The 20,257-nt window shown below is 37.8% G+C and overlaps 1 protein-coding gene across 1 annotated transcript in view; it reads right to left on the bottom strand.

Moving 5' to 3' along the window:
* Positions 1 to 3,537: 3,537 nt before the first annotated feature.
* GOLPH3 (golgi phosphoprotein 3) overlaps positions 3,538 to 20,257 on the bottom strand; it is a 48,104-nt gene continuing 31,384 nt past the window's right edge. Inside the window, exons 2-4 of the mRNA XM_043887479.1 lie at positions 19,088 to 19,219; positions 15,957 to 16,071; positions 3,538 to 5,451 (exon numbers count right to left, since the gene is read on the bottom strand). Of these exons, the coding sequence (XP_043743414.1) occupies positions 5,027 to 5,451; positions 15,957 to 16,071; positions 19,088 to 19,219 (672 nt within the window). The 3' untranslated portion in view covers positions 3,538 to 5,026. The remainder of the gene's footprint in view (positions 5,452 to 15,956; positions 16,072 to 19,087; positions 19,220 to 20,257) is intronic.

Genomic DNA, 20,257 nt, shown 5'->3' with positions numbered 1-20,257 from the left:
CAGGGAAGCTGTAATTGGGAGGAAGCCTTGAACAGCTTCTGGAGAGCCGGCAAGGTTCTATCTCCTGGCTGGGGTGATGGTTGCAAGCATACTGCCTTAAAATAATCCATTAGCCTATACATTTGTCTATGAGATTTTTCATATATAATTTAATCATAAAATTAAATGTTTACCTATACATATGCTCATACATTACGCATTTCTGTGATTTTTATATTGGTTGCATTTAATCATACCTCCCAGGTGGCACTAGTGGTAAAGAAGGCGCCTGCCAATGCAGGAGACATAAGAGACACAGGTTCAACTCCTGCATCAGGAAGATCCCTTGGAGGCAGGCCTGGCAACCCACTCCAGTATTCTTGCCTGGAGAATCCCATGCACAGAGGAGCCTAATGGGCTACAGTCTATGGGCTCACAAAGAGTTGGACACAACTGAAGCAACTTAGCACACACCCCAAATTTTTCTGAAGTGTGTGTGTGTGTGTGTGTGTGTGTGTATGTATATGAAGTAAAATGAAGTGAAGTCACTCAGTCATGTCTGACTCTTTGTGACCCCATGGACTGTAGCCTACCAGTTTTCTCAGTCCATGCAATCTTCCAGGCAAGAATACTGGAGTGGGTTGCCATTTCCTTCTCCAGGGGATCTCCCGACCCAGGACTTGAACCCAGGTCTCCCGCATTGCAGGCAGACGCTTTACTGTCTGAGCCACAAGGGAAGTCATGTATGTGTATATATATTCCCAAACCTAACACCATGCTGATCTCTTTAGTATGATAAAGTCTCCACAGATTCCATGCTTGAGCACTGCACCTTACACTTTACTACATGGTTAAAAAAAAAAAAAAAAAAAAACAACTTACCATATATAGCAACTCCAAACACTGGGGAAAATACATCATAGACACAAGGGGTTAATATCCGTAATACATAGAAAGTCCTGTGAACCTGGTGAACCAATCTGTAAAAAGATCAATATCCTAAATTATAAAAACGAATAAAGAACATGAACAGGTAACTCACAGGAAAAGAACACAAATTACCAATAAAGGTTGTAAATAATAATCAACCCTTCAACAATTAAAATAATTTGATCATTCTTCTCTACTATTACCTTGGCAAAGACCAGGATTGATGATACCCTCTACAGCATTAGCTAGGGTGTAGGGACGCCAGCATTCACATTATTTGAACTGGAAATTAACACAGATCTTAGAAAATTTAACTTTATCTCTAAATTCTTTGAGCAAACTTACGTCTGTTAATTCCTCCCATGGAAATAAAATATAAAAATATGTACGAAAATATATGTTTACAATACTGCTTAGAACAGTAAATATGAGAACAATCCAAATATCCATTAACGGGAGAAGTTATACATGAAGCCAAAAATGACTAAAAAGAAAGATGTGTGCTTATTCTTAAAGTTCTCCATAATATAAGTGCAAAAAGTAAATTGCACAGTAGTATATGATGCTAGTGGGAATCAGCACACAACTGCTCTGCAGGAGTGAATGCCTACATAATTCTAACACTGGGCTGAGGAAGTGTGGATACCAATTTAACTTTACCATCTGTACCTCTCTCAAGAGTAGCCTGCAAGGTTATAAACATTAATACCCCTACTTGATGCTACTTAAGACTATGTGACATTTGCACAAAAGCTACAAGAGCCAGGATATCACCTGGGACCCAGTGGGCTGCAATGAATTGGAAGTTACCTCCGGCTGTCAGTCATCTTGTTCTGGATGAAAGCAAAACAGAACAATGCTATCTGACAGCCTAAGTGTTCATATTTAAGATGGAGGCCACTGAGTTGGGATTAAACTTCGTAAATATCTCAGAGAGACTTGTGAACGGCGGCTTCCACATTCCTGAGCCAAGAGGAGCCGTGCATGGCAGTCATGGATCCTTGTCATCATCAGGCTGGACGTCATCACTCACTGGTCCTATGTGGCCACTGAATTGCACACCAGCTGCTCTCGCTTCCCTTCAGGTGGCGGCCAAATTCAAAGGTTTGTCCTGCTGTTCACAAATAATGGGAAGAACTGAGTAGCAGAATGCATCAGAAGTAGCAAGCCAATCCTGCTTCATTTGGCAGGCCAGGGTTTTTTTGGCCAACTGACATTCGATGATGATGCTTTCTTCTGAGAACATACAGTCAACTTTTTCATCCCTGAAAGATTAACCCAAGTTAAGTTATACTAAGATATCAGAATAAAGTAGGGATATCCATTTATCACTGTCTTTTGTACCACCATGAGATCTTCTTGCATGCCCACTATTCTCGTTTTGTTTCTGTTGGAGAAAGAAGCCCCCTCCCAGTCCCGAAACAAGAAAGGAAAAATTATGGTTGGATGCAATTATGTTTTCAATTACTTCAGGATTAAAAAGCTCAAACACTTACCAGATAATGTGAGACTGGGCAACCCCTCCTCTCCAAGCCTGCTCTTCATTAAATCAGACAGTTATTGCAGTTTGGGGAGGTCATAACAAGATATAAAATCCCTCACTAGGCATAGAGCATGCATTAAGTTTCCTTTCTCCTTTTTGTTACAGCACTGTTCTAGACCTGGTTATTCTAAGGAACACTCAGTAATTAAATAACATATGAACAAGTCAAAATGCAGCAGATTCTTTGCACAACAGATCTCTATTTAAGTTTTATTATATTAAAACTCTCCCCGATTCTTGGATCTGAAGGCTTTTTACCAAGTAGCAGAAACCTGTGGACACACTGCACCTTCCACACAGAACGTGGTCCCTGGAGTCACACCAATCCTGTTTACAGAGAGCTGGAAGCAGCAGCCTTCTGTGGAAGAACTGAGTTCTAGATGACACCCTCTGCTCTGGAGACACAAGCAAATACTGAAGTTGGGGTCACACACAGGCAGAGCTGAGGGGCACTCTGCTCTGAATCAAACTCTGATGGAAGTACAGGTGAGCCCTTTCCTCCTTGCGTGAGAATACAGATGCTACTGCAGAAGTCAAGAAGACCTCAGAAACATCGAGTACCTCACCTTTAAAATCTTTTCAGGAGAAAAACGTAAATGTTCACCTAAAAAGAAATTCCAGGACATGGTGTAAGTTTCAAGTATCCATTTTATGGGAAGAAACAATAAATTAATACCTTCTATATTTAATCACCACCAATAGTATCGTCTGGAGGTAAAAGAGGTTATTTTAATGGACAGAAAAATCTGACTTTTTTCGTGAATTAAAATAGGGATTGGTAAACCATTGCTCATGGCCAGCTGCCTGTTTTTGTAAATGAAGTTTTACTAGACTACAGCCTCACCCATTTATCTGTACTGTCTACAGCAACTTTCACTCAGAGTTGAGTAGTTGCAACACTGTATATGGCTCACAAAGCCTAAAATATCAATATTTACTATTTGAACCAATAAGAAAAATTTTGCCAACCCCTTTGTAGAAATATTGCCACACTACTACATTAAGGCTAAGTAAAACTTCTTCAGAAAGAACTCTAAGGCCACAAAACTCAGAATACAAAAATACAAATAACATGCTTGCTCTGATTCAGGCACTTTCAAGATCATAGTTTATTTATTACTTTAGATAAAAAGATAGTATACATATTAGGGAATCCCTTAAAACTCAACTCTAGAGTTATACACCATCTAGTACTTTTGCATTGAATGTTAACCAAAAAAATCTCTAAACACCTGAAAGCCCCACTAGTAACATGAACTATGGTAATAAAAAATTTGACATTTAATTTGTTCAATATATAGTATTTACATTATGAAACCAATGGTGATCCAATAAACAGTGATAAAGAAATAGTAAAAATAAACTTTAAAAAGCAAAGGTTTATATTCTTAGAATGTGCTAATTATCATAATTGTATATAAAAATTAAAACATAGCAGAGCTTTCTGTTACAAAATTCTTAATCATCTGAGTTGTAGTCATTACTTGCTAACGATTTACATGCAACATCTGCTAGTACTGACATTTGATTGTTTTCCCCCAAGAAAGTGTGAGTAGATATTTAAGAGCAGACATTAATTTACCTGTGGACAGAAAAAGATAAAACTGTACTCAAGATTAGTACTGGTCACAAGCCTCTTCTCTATAGAAATGATAAAAATAGTAAGACCAAAAAAAAAAAAAAAAAAATCCAAAATGGAGATGCATAAGCAAAGAGTACCATGAATGGCACAGCTCAAAAAATGTTGGGACCAATTAAGACATACATCTTTTCTCTCCTTAATGATGAGGTTTATTTTGCCACCAAATTATAATGACTGTAGCAAGTAAGGGGCACCAGGTGTACAACCAATTAAATCCTGCAAAATACTAAGATGGGCAGGGGTGGCCAGAAGAAGGAACAATTTATATATACTTCAAACTATATACAGCATAACTGGAATGCAGCTCATCCCAAACTGGCTGTGTGAAACAACTGGACCTTTATGACTTAATAGTTAAAATTATAACAAGTAATAATACAACAGATTTACATGGGAAGCAAAATCAAGGGGCACTTTATATTATTTACTGTGTATTTCAATTTAAAAATAATTTGCTAAGTATACATCTCAACTGAGGTCTATGTATAAAATGTCCCAATAGATACAGATATTTACCTTTGGTGAGTTAAAGGCCATTTTGTGACTTCTGTCTGAATTGCAGGCAGAACATTAGATGGACACGCACATACAGGAAAAACTCAACCTGAGGTAATCCGAAAGATGTGCAGGCGAGGAGACTGGTGGTACTTTGAAAGTCAAAGAACACCAGAAACCCGAAACGGGAACAGTGAGGATGGCAACAAGGAATGGAATGCCAATATGGCAGTAAAACTTTTTTCAAAACAGAAAGAGGAAGGCCTCTCGTACCAGCAGAATCCTGCATACATACAGAAAAGAAAAAGCCACCCACCATTTCATGAAACAGAAGCCAATTACAGTGTGGGAAGTACAAACTGCAGAAAACCAGAAGTCCGAGAAGAAAAACGACTGGTTCCCGAGAGAGAAAGGGGGACGCGTGGTTCGGGGCAGGGTCACTTGGTGAAGGCCGCCACCACCGCCCACAGCACCTCGTTGGTCCCGGCCTTCAGACACTCCACCTCGGGGTCCAAGTCCAGGAGCTGCCGCACCCGCTTGGTGGCTACATCGTACTGCTCGTCCAGCAGGGGCGCGAACGCGTTCTCCAGGACGTCGGAGGCGTGGGCCAGGTAGATGAGGGCCAGCAGGCGCTTGTCCATGCGGTGAGGGTCGTTCACCCACTTGTCGAGAACGGCTTCCTGCACCTTCTTGATGAGGCGCTGCTTAATGTTGTTGTTGGTGAGGGGGTGCGTTGTCATGTCAAAGAGGAGGAAGTTCTGTTTCTCTGTGGTCAGCACGCCCTTTTCTACCAGGTTTTTAGCTAATCGTTCCCGCACGTTTCTTAACTGATAATGCAATTTTAATGGATTCCACGTCTCACCTAAACAAAAGATTCCAGAAGTTAGAAAGGATAGGTATTAGCTGCTAATTTTATTAAATTCTGTATCATTAAAATGAACAGTAACATCTGACATTTTTTCCTCCAGAGAAACAGAAGAAAATCCAGTTGTTTTCTTGCCAACTACACCATGAACCCCTTGAGGGCCAAGGCCTTTGGTTTCTAAGCACCTGGCAAATGATTTTCAGGCACAACAGTTACTCAAAAGACGGAACTGAAAGAAGTCTCCAAACCAGTTCCCCTAATGTGGAAATAAGCCAAATATTAAATTATGTTTGCCTTCTCTCTAGCTATTGTCAAAAAGCAGCCAATAGCAAACTATGAACTTTCTTTCCTATTAAACACCAATCTGCAACAAAGAGAGAAAAAGAGTTAAAAAGTTTCCTGATGAGTATGTCATTCCTGAAACTGCTACATATACCTGGCCTATAAAGCTATGAAAGCTTGTTAGGCAAATGCTGTTCTTTGATGACAAATAATATAAAGGTAATTACAAAAGGACAAATCATTTTCATCATTTCAATCTTGCTGTCTATGCACATTCCCTTTCAAGACAGAAACACTAAAAATCAAATATTTTTTACAAAAACAATTATTTTCTTTATAGAAGACTAGAAGGAAATACATCAAAATAATCTTGATTATTTTTCGGATTTTATGTGACAAATTTTCTTTCTTGTATTTTCTGTATTTTTCAAATCAATCTCCAATGAACATGTAACTATTTGGGTAATTTGAAAAAAATACTATAGTAAGATTCTAAATTGGCACACGGCAGAGATCAACCACATGCACTTATTATTATATACAAAAGCTGTAAGACTGAAATTTCATAATGCTGAGGAAAAAACACTGCACTACTGTCTACTACAGCAGTCATTAACTATTGCTGCTGCTGCTAAGTCGCTTCAGTCATGTCCGACTCTGGGTTGCCCAAAAAGTTCCTTTGGTTTAAGTGAAAATTAAAGGACACATTTTCATTTTTACTAAGAACTTTATTGAACAACATATTCACCATTTTGTTCCACTACCGTCTGCCATTTTTCAGGCAACTTCATAATTGCATCTTTCCAAATTTATCTCTTAGAGCAAAGAACTGTTCCAGGTGCCTCTTACAGTAAGAGTCTTCCAGGGAATTGAATTTTTTTCTGTTAAAAGAATTCTATAAAGACTGAAATAAATGGAAATCTGAAGGTGCAATGTCTAGGGAATATGGCAGATGAGTCAGAACTTGCTGGCCAAGCTGTGACAGTTTCTGGCTGGTCATCAAAGAAACATGCTGTTATCCTGATAGAAGATTACACGTTTTCTGTTGACTAATTCCAGGTGCTTTTCGTCGAGTGCTGCTTTCAGTTACTGGTCTAACTGGGAACAGTACTTGCTGGAATTAATTCTTTGGTCTTCCAGAAGGAGCTCGTAACGGAGACCCCCCTTCCAACTCCACCATACACACATCATCACCTTCTTTGGGGAAGACCAGCCTTGGTGTGGTTACTGGTAGTTCATGTTGCTTGCCCCATGATCTTCTGTTTCACATTACTGTACCACATCTACTTCTCATGACCCAAAAGTTTTCCTTATGTTTCATTAGAGAATTGCATGCAAGGAAACGGCCAAGAGGTTTTTTTCACTTAACTTATGTGGAACCCAAACATCAAAACAATTAACATAACCAAGCAGGTACAAATTATTCTTAACGCTTGATTTGGATATTCTGGGTATGTCAGCTATGTCCCATGTGGAATAACACTGACTGTTCTCAGTTAATGTCTTGATTTGATCGCTATCAACTTCAACTGGCCACCTGACCATGGAGCATCACCCAACAGAAATTTCCAGGACGAGACTCTGCAAACCACTTCTGACACATTAAGTCTCAGCATCTTCTCCAAACGCTGCACAAACCTTTTTTTTTTTTTGCATTTCAGTTTTTACCCTTTCTTGAAATGAAACATAACATGTCAAAAATGTTGGTTTTTTCCTTCACCTTCAATATTAAAATGGCTACACAAAAATTCAATTTTGATTTTTTTTTTAAGTACTCACTGATATGACCAGCTGTCACAATACAATCTAACAAAACTGTTTCAAATGAAGTTAAAGGCAACTAAAGCTACTAGTGCCAGCATATAGGAAAAAAAAAACGAATCTTTTGGCCACCCTAGTTTACACAGCTATTATATTTAAACTAATTTAAAAATTCAGAATTCCCTTGCGGTCCGAAGGTTAGGACTCCGTCCTTCCACTGCAGGGGGCCCAGGTTTGATCCCTGATTGGAGAGCTAATATCCTGCAAGCCACACAGCCAAATAAATAAATAAAGAGGGAAAACAACTCTGCTCCTCAGCTGCCCTAGCCACTTTCAAGTGCTATTAGCCAGTTTCAAGTACTCATTAGCCAAGTGGGGCAAGAGGCTACTGAATGGACAGCACAGAAAGAGAACATTTCCATCGTCACAGAAAGCTCCATATTAGTGTTCCAAGTCATTTTGCTATGACTTAACACTAAAGAAGTGTTAGGCTATGACTAAGTAATCAATCTTGGACTTACCTTTTTATCTTTTGAGAGAAACCTGAGCCTACGACTGCCCAAGCCTGCCACCTAAAGGCACATCTCAGGCAGGAGAGCAGATCTCAAGCAGAGCAAAGGAGTCACACTGTTAAAAAGGCAGAGATCCGAGTTGGAGGAAGCTAAGACAACTGGAATATGCAAGGCAGTCCTGGGAAAGAGGGGACTATGCAGCGTAAGAGCTCTAGAAACCCACATGGTGTTTTCACTTAGGTGTGATGAAAAACGAAGGCACAGGGGTTAAGATGACAAAGTCCACAAAGGTAAAAATAAGGTGGGGGGGCTGGAGGGCGCCAGGGGCACTACCACAAGGCTGTAAGGTGAACAATACCGAGAGTTCACAGAGGGCTGGGAAAAATCTGAGTGCCAACTGACTTAAATGGAAAGGTCTCACTGAACACCCAGGACATTTAGAAAGAATTCCAAAAGCATCACATCTTCGTATTAACGGCTAAACCAGGCCTTCAGTAAAGGCTATTCCAGACCCAGCCTAACAAAGCTTACGAACAAACTGATCCACAAGTAACTGCCTAGCGAAACAAATTTCAACGGTCTTTAAAGACAAACAAAATTCAGCACACAACAAAATGGCAGTCAACGTCCAGCATCTAACAAAAACTACTAGTCTTGTGAAGAAGCAGTTTTGCGACCCAAAGCTAATGGGTCAGGGGGAATCAACAGAAACAGTCAACCAGGGAGTTAAGTTCCCTGGTGGACCAATGGTTAAGACTCCATACTTCCACTGCAAGGGGATGCAGATTCAATCTCTGGTTGGGGAACTGGGATCGCAAGGCTGGGACACAAAGAAAAATACAGAGAGAGAGAAAACAAACTTTTCAAATAAAAAAACATGGCAAATCAGCTTCCACAAAAAGAAAAATAATCACTGCATTCAATTTTCTTGATAACTTCAAAAATGAAAAGAGCTGAAATATATCTGGGGCCCTATTAGATTTTAAAACTTAACAGTACAAAAGAAAAATATAACTCAATAATAAATGAAATTCTACTTGTTTTCAATTTTGGTATTAAATTAATCCACACCTACATTTAATGTTAAAAAATCATTAACAAAATCAAAAAAGAGAAACCATGAACAGCAACTTGATGAAGCACTACAGCACAATAAAAAGGTTGTAAGAGCAAGTTCTGGAGCCAGACTATTTGGATCTAAATTCCAATTTAGTCATCTCCTCAGTGTGCAACCCTGGGCAAAACTTCTCTATTCCACTGTATCTACTATGTAAAGCAACGAAAAGAACTCTTTCCAGCTCATAAGGGTTATTATGAAGATTAAGTAAGTTAAAGCTATATCAAGTTATTAGAATAAAGACTGGCACAAGATAAGTTCTCAATAAACATTAGCTATTATTTACCTGTGTGCAAGAACCAGCACTTTGGCACTTAGAATTTATCCTATTAATAAAGGCAACTAAAGCTACTAGTGCCAGCATATAGGAAAAATCATATGAGGTACTGAGGATGCAGTATTAATAAGACATACTTCTAACTCTAGAAATTTTAAATCTAGTGAAGGGAAAAAGATTCATAATATAAACTAACAGTACTGGCTAGGGTAAGATGTAAATAAGGCCATAAAAACAATATGAACCAAGAGCCCAGAGGAATAAGAAGTTACCTGAGTTTGATGTTAGCGGGCACACATTAGTTAGTCATGGTATTCATTTTTTTCACTGTTGTGCCAACCCACTGTTCTCGCTGATAAATAACTGCTTGCCTGCTCTACCTTTCACCAGAGAGTCTGGGTTTCGTTTTGTTTCCTTATGTCACTGGCACGTGGTAGGCAGCCTAAGACACTAGGCAAGAGTTGGCTAGGCTGTGTTTTCTGACATTCTTACATGACTTTTGGAAATTTAAACTATTAAACATAATATGATCAACAGCCAAATTTACAAAAGCCCATAAAAAACTATAGTTCAAATCTAAGGGTAATTAACTATACTTATTATAATAATCTGTCAGTTATCAAAGAAGTACTATTCCCTGCCAACTCACTAGTCAATCAGGAGGGTATTTGAGGTCTCAGAAAACATCTTGGCCATCTATTCTCAAATAATGGGGGGTGGGGGAGATTTTTAAGATTATTCTGAGAAACTCACAGATTTTGTCTTTGCAGACCTAAAAAAAAGAATCCCTCCAATGTTGGTATACAGTGACTTTTTTCCTCTCATTGGAAATAAATGGGTATTAGCTGTTTATAACATACTGTCTATGGTACAGAAGTCATGCTAAAAAAGTTTATCCACCTCTTATCCACAATTAAATCTTACATTGCAACCAATAGAACAAGTAGTGCTTACAAAGTTCATGTGACAGACTTCTCAAATCTAAAATATGTCAGCTTAGTTTAGTGTTGCTACTAAAAAAGAAAAGAGCCTAAAATAATGTGTTCCATTTATGACTGGACCTTCTCACCAGCAATCATTTCTGCCTCAGAGGAAGTAAAAAAAAAAAAAAAAAAAAAAAAAGGACTCAGACATCATCTTTTGAAGCAATTCCCTAGAAAAGGGCAAATCTTGTGTGTTCACGCCAACAAAAATGTTATTCAGATCTCCTTAGATATGTTCTTAAAATGAAATTCCATAAGCAGAAAGCTGAACGAGTATAGGTAACATGTAAATGTTGTTTAACACTACTTTGAGTACTCCAAAAAAGGCACAATAAAATAACTGAGTGGTCAAAGTGTCTTGGCATCCTGACATTTCTCTTTTACTCTACTGGGCCTTTTGTTCAATTTTATTTTTTAATTTTTGTTTTAGTTGATTTACAATTCTGCCTTTTATTTTCAGATAACTAAATTAAGCTAAATACAAAGAATAAAGTTACCCCTGAAATTAACATGCTTAAGACAACAGTATAAACTGGGATGAGAGGAGGCGAGTTGGATAAGTGAAGAGAAGATACAGTAGAGGTTTATTAACCCATGTATGCTGTGCGTGCTTAGTCGCTCAGTCGTGTCCAACTCTCTGTGACCGCACAGGCTGTAGCCCACCAGGCTTCTCTGTCCACGGGAATTCTCCAAGCAAGAATACTGGACTGCACTGCCATGACCATCCTCCTAGGAGATCTTCCCAACTCTGGGATTGAACCCAGGTCTCCCACATTGCAAGTGGATTCTTTACAGTCTGAGCCACCAGGGCAGCCCAAAGGTTTAACCTATACTGTCCACTAAAGATTTAGCTGCTTCATTCTAAGCAGATGTTGAATATCTTTTAAATGCACTGTAACAAAACCCCGATGAATGAATACCATTCAAAATTCTAGATTAAAAGATGTTACTATGATCTGTATCGTCATTCATCCTAAATTATTTACTATGTGAAAAGACTTTTAAGTTATATAAACATATTTTAAATGTTATAGTTTATTTTTTTAAAGAAGGAAACTGGTAAGTTTATACAGTTCTTTGAAACGTTACTTATATTCCACTGCCCAACAATTACTTCAGTGAAAAGGATACACTGGCAGGCACCTAAATAATTTCACTATAAAAAACTTCCATCTTTAAAAAAAAAAAAAAAACCTTCCATCTTCCTTGATATATTATCAAAAAAAGCAGCTGTGTTCATAAATTTGGCACTCCAGTGACATCTTGTGACCAAATTGATCAATTACATGTTTAAGACTTCAGAAAGCAAAAAAAACTATTCTCAAAACAGTAGTCTTTAAATAAACTTTTTAGTCTTTGCCTCCAACATATATATTTATTAATTTTTAAGTAACAAGATATATAAGTAATGTCTAAAAATTGGTAGTTTTAACAGGCATATAAGTACACCGCTGAGCACCAAAGAACTGATGCTTTCGAACTGTGGTGCTGGGGAAGACTCTTGAAGAGTCCCTTGGGTTGCAAGGAGATCAAACCAGTCAATTCTAAAGGAAATCAGTCCTGAATATTCACTGGAAGGACTGATGCTGAAGCTCCAATACTTTGGTCACCTGATGCGAAAAGCCATCTCATTTGAAAAGACCCCGATGCTGGGAAAGACTGAGGGCAGGAGAAGGGGCCAACAGAGGATGAGATGGTTGGATGGCATCACTGAATCAATGTGCATGAGTTTGAACAAACTCCAGGAGACAGTGAAGGACAAGCAAGCCTGGTGTGCTGCAGTTCATGGGGCTTCAAAGAGTCAGACACAACTGAATGAACAACAGTATGTACACCACAAATAACAGTAAGATGAACTCTTGGATATTCAACCTCCCACCCCAGGTAAAGAAGAAAGCTTTACTCCAGATTCCTTTCTTTATGCTGAAATTACAAGTCATTCCTATTATACATCAGGACTTTACATGCTTTTCTTGTGTCTTCTCCGCCTCAGAGGTAACCATCAGACCAACATAAGTTAATCATTCTTTTTTCTTTACATACAATCTGACTCCCTATGCATATGTATTCCTCAACAATACAGTACAATACATGGTTTTGAAAACCCAGAAACAAGAAAAGACCTAGCTGTGTAAGGACAGGCCTACCAATTTTTACCATGCCCTCTTCTTATCCCTCTGAACAGGAACACTTTCTTCTGTCTCATTTTTGCCCTTCAAAGGCCCAAACCAAGTTCCACTTCCTCCAACTACTAAAGCTCCCAAGGAATTGTTTTCTCTGGGGTAATGCACTTACGGCCGAAAGTGAAGAAGAACTAAAGAGCCTCTTGATGAAAGTGAAAGAGGAGAGTGAAAAAGTTGGCTTAAAGCTCAACATTCAGAAAACTAAGATCATGGCATCCAGTCCCATCACTTCATGGCAAATAGATGAGGCAACAGTGGAAACAGTGGCTGACTCTATTTTTCTGGGCTCCAAAATCACTGCAGATGGTGACTGCAGCCATGAAATTAAAAGACACTTACTCCTTGGAAGGAAAGCCCAACCTAGACAGCATATTAAAAAGCAGAGACATTACTTTGCCAACAAAGGTCTGTCTAGTTAAGGCTATGGTTTTTCCAGTGGTCATGTATGGATGTGAGAGTTGGACTATAAAGAGAGCAGAGCACTGAAGAATTGATGCTTTTGAACTGTGGTGTTGGAGAGGACTCTTGAGAGTCCTTTGGACTGCAAGGAGATCCAACCAATCCATCCTAAAGGAGATCAGTCCTGGGTGTTCATTGGAAGGACTGATGCTGAAGCTGAAACCCCAATACTTTGCCCACCTGATGCAAAGAGCTGACTCATTGGAAAAGACCCTGATGCTGGGAAAGATTGAGGGCAGGAGCAGAAGGGGACAACAGAGGATGAGATGGTTGGATGGCATCATCGACTCAATGGACATGGGTGTGGGTGGACTCCGGGAGTTGGTGATGGACAGGGAGGCCTGGCGTGCTGCAGTTCACGGGGTCGCAAAGAGTCGGACACGACTGAGCAACTGAACTGAACTGAACTATCAGTACTTTAACTAGATCGGAAGAAGGTATTTTCTTAATTTAAAAGAAATGTGCTTTTTCCCTCTTTCTCCTACTCCAGATTCCTTTCTTTTACGCTAAAATTACTAATCATTCTTATTGTACATCAGGAACATGCAACCAAAGTACCATAGGTAACAGTATTTTGGCATTAATGGCCGTACTAAACTTCACAGGATGTTGTTTTAAAGGCACTTTCTAAGTATTATCTTTCTGGTTTACACAAGTTCCTAACTTACATGGATACTGTTTCACGAAGTCTTAATTATATTTACTACTTTTGAGAAAAAGTTATAGACTTCTGCCCTCCTTTCACTCCTGAATCAGATAGAGTGCATACCAGCTCAAGTTGAAAACCATGTTCAATTATCATAGAAACTGAGTACTGGATAAGCTACATGCATAAACTGCTACATTAACATGTAAAGTTTAAGAAGTATATAGCCACCTGAAATGGTAAGATTAAACTCTTTGCAAGTCATACTCCCTACATAGCATGTACACATTACAAGTATATAAACTATCAAAGGAAATCTGGTGGTCTAAGATATATTATTGAACCAAATCCCCATGTGACATTAGCACATACAATGTAAGATAAAGAGATCACTGATGGAGGGAGCGTCTGGAAACACCTCCACAGTGCTAAGCTGCACCAAAGTGGATATCAAAAACACTGACTTAAGGCAAAACACACTATATACCATAAAAAGAACTTTAGCACTCTTACTTCCCAAAAAAGCTAATGACAACTTTAAGAAATGCTTTTTGGTCAGTTGAGAATCTAATTACAAATTCTAATTTGCACACCAGAGGTAGTAATGGGGCAACAATGGCAGTACAACACAAGCAGGACACAAAGACTGCTTAGGCCAATGATCTCCAGAGAACGCAGAAATAATCTGTCGGGGTACAGTTAGAAGTTATTAGCACTTCTATTTTCATCTAAAAAATCATATTTGCTAATTTTTAACACATAGATTTAATTATTCATACCCTCACTGAGCCTCTGTAAATAGCTATGGTTTGCCAAACAGGTGGAAGGCTCATGTAAAGAGGGCTGACAGTGTTCTGAGCACTGTGACAGTCTTGGTACATGCTGAGTAAATACCTAGTTTTAACTAAACAAACTTTCATCACATGGGTAAAGTAATTTTAATTTAAGATTTCCTACAATAAAAAAACTGGAATTGAACACCACACCAACATCACAAGCACAAAGAAAGAAAAAGGGCCACATTAACATTTCTCTTACCCAATGAGGTAAAGAGAAAATTTATCAACAGATCTACCAGGAGGAGGAGGTTTAGTCACTAAGTCATGTCTGACTCTTGCGACCCCTTGGACTGTAGCCTGCCAGGCTCCTCTGTCCATGGGATTCTCCAGGCAAGAATACTGGAGTGGATTGCCATTTCCTTCTCCCATAGTGTGGGCCAAAAAAACCTCTCAAAATTACCAGGACAACCTTGTGAAAATTTATGTTCTTTACCAAAAAGAAGGAAGAATGAACTATGCCAGAAGTGTAAAGTACTCATTTATTGCTCTATCAGCTAGGTTTGGAATATGTATATTTATGTTTCAAAAAACATGCAAAATAATCCTTTACTGATACAAAGACAACTTCATAATAAAACTATTACTGTAGAAATTCCATTGATAAGTGAGAAAAATGACATCATGTTAATTACTAATCTCTGATAACCTCCAAATGTTTTTGAAAGGTACTCTAAATAGTAATATATTTGGACATGAAATGAAATGAGCATAAATATACATAGAAGCTATGTTTTATATAATAGTAGAGAGCAAGAGCAAGGTAACTCAGGTCCTATCCTGAAGGAGTTCACTATCTAGCAGGTTAGACAAATATACAAGCAGCTTTAAAATAAATGCAGTCATCAGTGCTATCAACAGGGAGCTGTTCCTTTCTATGGCTGCACTTCCTGTCTCCTTATAGTTAGGGGAGGCAGTGTGACTTTCTCTGACCAATGCAGCCTGAACCACACAGCACTTCTGAGCAAAAATTTAAGAGCCCAGGTGATCTTTATACCTTTCTTCTCTTTACACTAGTGACTGACAATACTCCAGACGGTGGCAGCTCCATCTGCCTGGCTGCCAAAGTGAAAATGAAGTGGTCTGTGACTGATTTACAGTATGAGTGAAAAATGAGCTTCTGTTTTAAGCCACTGGTTTTAGGGTTGTTTGTTTCCACAGCTTAACCTAGCCTATCCAGAATAAGATAGCATGAAATAATTTTGACAAAGAATGACAGGAGCTCTAAGGAAGTATACATAATCTCAGTCACACCTGCTGTCTCGTTAAAGGTGATGAAATTTTAAAAACCACCGTTTTCCCCATTTAGTAACTAATCTGCTCTCAAGTTTGCCTACCACTAAACAAATTTGTGGCTATTTTGTCCAAGTTCCTTTCAATAGGATTTTAAATTTTTACAAAAATCTTTCCAAGAATTCAATTTTCAACTTACACACAGAAGCTTACCGCTAAGTAATTCAATCCAGTTCTGGACCGTTTCTGGAGGCTGAGTCTCCTTAACATGCTTCAGAGCTTCATCAAGAAGAACATCCCCTGTTGGAGCATCTGACTTACAAATCACCTACAATGTAATCAGTAAGAATTACATGATCTATTTGATCTCTTTAGATAAAAAAAAATTATGTAAACATTTCACCATGTTTAAAACTCCAAGTGTTCATGCAGTTATCAAAGTTCAGATTTTAAATTAATTCCATATTAAGGAAATCCAATATTTAACCTTACCAGATTAGCCACAATCATAAATGAAAATACAACATAAATGAAAATGTGCCTTAATGAGTAAAGCAAAATGGTAGAAGAGTTTATACTCATTGCAATTCCCTTCACTGCTAAACCTTGGGCTATCTGATACAGAAATTCATTTTTCAAACATGTATTAGTTACAGAAACAGACTCAATTACATATCAGAATTTGGTATATAATAAAGGTGACATTTCACATTACTGGAGCAATTAATTTTTCAATAGACATTACTAAAACAACTGGCTAATAAATTAGAGGTAAAAAGTAAGACTTGGCTCCTCAGAGTTTATACCACAATAAAAGGTAGATTTAAATATGAAATATAGTTGAGAGAATGAGAAAGTTTTCTTAAAACTGTGACAACCAGCAGAAACCCTGAAAATACCAATAGGTTTGATTACATAAAAATTTTAAATACTACAAAACATTAAGCTAAGATGGATATAAAATCCACTTGAAGAACAGAACAATCCAGGGACTTCCCTAGTGGTCCAGTAGTTAAGACTCTGTGCTTCCAATGCAGGGGACATGTGTTCCACCCCTGGTCAGGAAACTAAGATCCTACCTGCTGTGTGGTGCAAAAGAGTAGAAAAATCCAGAAGTAGGGGATGACAGAAGAAAACACTACACTGCTTTAGTTTTTTTAAAGCCTTCCATAGCACTCTTGGGTAAACAAATCTCTAGCTGAAATTCTGTAATATCAAAGCTTAATTTGTTATATTATTGATACTTTGTTAACTATTAAAATATTATGAAATTTAACAACACTATTTTTAAAATGGGAGTCTTCTTGAAAACTTGGCATTGACAGCATGTCCTTTCCTCTTTGATCAATCTTAGCATACTACTGACTGGGGGATTTTGGCAAAAACTGACCCCTGTGGCAAGCGATTTGATGTGTAAGTGAATACTGAAACATCTCTAGTCAGTAACGTTCAGGTACAAAAGACTAATGTATTAATATGTCTCTGGTCAATAATGAGCTATAAAAGGTTAAAGAAAATACAGAATCTATTTCAGAGACAACATGACCCAATGGAAATATAATTAGAGCCAGAAATACAAGCCACAAATCTATTTTTAAATTTTTTAGTAGTTACATTTAAAAAGAAAAATAAGTACAATTAATTTTAACATATTTGATTTAACCCACCATAGCCAAAATACTGACATGTGATTATTTCACATTCTTATTTTTCCACAGTAAGTCTTCAAACAGCCAGTGTGTTTTTATTTACAACATGTCTCAATTTGCATGAGCCAGATTTCAAGTGTCTAGTTCACAGACATGTGGCTAGTGGCCACCATACTGGACAGAGCAGATAAAGAACACTTTCATTATCACAGAGAGTTTGACTGGAGAGTGCTATTCTGGGCCATGCTTATAGTAGGGTGTGAGAATAAGAAAAAATAAAAAGCCCTGGGATAAAAAGCTGTATGTCTATATGCTGTGGTCATGCCACCACTTCTTACTTTCCATTAACTCCTGAAATCGACTGCCATCTGGTCTCAACACACCACATGCCCATCATTTTGAGACAGGTGTCAGGATTACAATAAACTGGGTATAGTTGGATATTTTTTCTTAGGTCTGGGATCCATAACATTAATGTAAAATTAATGTAAAATTACTTGTGATTTCTATTACTACTAGTAATTAATGTATATATTTCACTGATACTTAAAAATTCCTAAGGTTTCTGTCCCCCATAAATCTACGGTTGCACAGTAAAATGGAAATAAAAATTATATTCTGCTTTATGACAAATATCTAAAACAGTAATTTCAAAACTAATCTCATGCAAGTTCATTTGACTCTACTTTAAATGACTGGATTTAATTTTAATACTCCATGAGGAGTATTTTCTGCTATACCGTGTCTACTGTGTGTCTAATTTTCAAAAATATATTCTTTTCTTTCCCATAGGATTATTATTGTCTGGTATATCAATCAAAAATGTTCAGTTTTCACCCTAAAACATTTTGGATTTCATCATAACACAATGCATTATGGAAAAAATGGTTTTGAAACACCCTACATCCCCCAAGAAACAATGACAGACGAAGAGAAATGGCCTTGAATATTTTAGGCTGAAATGAAAGTTAAAAATTCTAGAAACTAGTCAATAATACCTGTAGTAACACAGACCTTAACAATGGAGAGGAGGAGATCTGAAAAGTATTTGTATTCTGGCAAAAAGATCAATTGCCTATGGATAGTTAATTTGCACAGTTATCCCTTTTGAGTAGTATGTCAAGTCTTCCAAATCATGGTTTTCAGGAATAGCAAATAAAGTTTGGGAGTCTTTTTGAATATGCAGGATGCAACGGCCAATGATCCTAACAATGAATTACATTACTCATTATGTACAAAGAACCAAAAAATCAAAGATGCAAAAAAAAAAAAAAGATATGGAAACATGATTCAATAAAGATTTAACTTTAAAATCAATTTAACTTCTGAAAGCTATTAGTAAAACATCATGGTTCTACTGTATAATACAGCAAACTTATTCAATATCCTGTGATAAGCCACAATGGAAAAGAATATAAAAAAGAATGTACAGGACCAGTTCCTCAGACCTATCCAAGAGACTGTCTCCTGAGCTACAGTCTTCAGTAAGGTCCTCAATAAAACTTAACTTCCAACTTAAAAAAAAAAAAATGTATGTATGTATACATATAACTGAATTACTTCACTATATAGCAGAAATTAGCATAGTGTAAATCAACTATACTTCAATAAAATAGAAATTAGTAGAAATATTCTTTATCTTTAGGCAGCACATTATTCAAAAAGGCTATGTTATATATATAGGCCCCCTCTTACCTTTCTTGTTAACAGACTCTTACGTCTCATTCCACAAGCCTCTAGCTGTAGCCTTCCTCTCAATGCTAATTCAATCAACATACAGCCACGTAATCCAGATGATATACAGTCATTCCAAAACGATGTGTAACCCTATTTAAAAAAGAGAAAACAAAAGAGTTAATTTACTTTGGAGTCAAGAAAATAAGTATTTTTTAGCCAAAGCTGTATCTCGTGCCTTTTACCTTTCATATCTTTCTATAATTAAAATCAAAATACTGAAAAAATACAAGTACTATACATTATTAAACTAGGATTTTCAAGAACTTACTTTCTTTTCACCACTTTCTTACACATAACTTTGGAAGTCATTAAGTTGTGCTAATTAGGCCCTTTCAGACTTCAGGGCTCACCCATTCAGTTAAGCTCAGATCATAGCGGTTTATAACATGGGCAAATGAAGAAGCTCAGGAAAAATAATCTAGTCCACTGAGGCCTCATGCAGAATTAGAACATCGTTCAATGCCATTTAGGATAAAAACACAAGGTTAAATTTAGATGAATATATCAGAAAATTTAGGCATGAGGCCATGCCTAGTACTCTGAATAACAAACTGTAAAGCAATCAGATTCCAGCACCTCCCAACACACAACCCCAAGAGAAATTTAAGGGCAACATCCAAGGTGAATAAAAAAGCCAGAAAAATGAGACTGATAGATATTTAAGGATTTGGGAATACTCAAGTGAAAACAGGCACTCTTTGAGCGCTAACAACTGGGTCTGTCCAAATTGCAAAGCCATGAAGAGTTGCCAACTACTAAAGTACTCGACTTTCCAGGTGGCACTAGTGGTAAAGAATCTGCCTGCCAGTGCGGGAGACTCAAGAGACGTGGGTTCAATCCCTGTGTTGGGAAGTTTCCCTGAAGGAGGAAATGGTAGCCCACTCCAGTATTCTTGCCTGGAGAACTCCATGGACGGAGAAGCCTGGCAGGCTTCAGCCCACAGGGTTGCAAAGAGTTGGACAAGACTGAGCACTGAGTACTAAATTCTGAAGAGAAATCAGCAGCTGTCACTAGTCCTGTTTAAGACTCAGAATAAGGTAACATGCAACTCTGGTGGGAGGGAAAACAGGTCAAAGGATTCTTTGAAGAAAGGAGGGCCTAGAATTAGGGTTCTGGTACTCTCTTGAG

Source organism: Cervus elaphus, chromosome 25 (assembly GCF_910594005.1).
Source record: "Cervus elaphus chromosome 25, mCerEla1.1, whole genome shotgun sequence".
In the NCBI taxonomy this organism is placed as follows: domain Eukaryota; kingdom Metazoa; phylum Chordata; class Mammalia; order Artiodactyla; family Cervidae; genus Cervus; species Cervus elaphus.
Note: the sequence above shows the minus strand (reverse complement) of the source record. Positions and strands in the feature narration are given on the sequence as shown.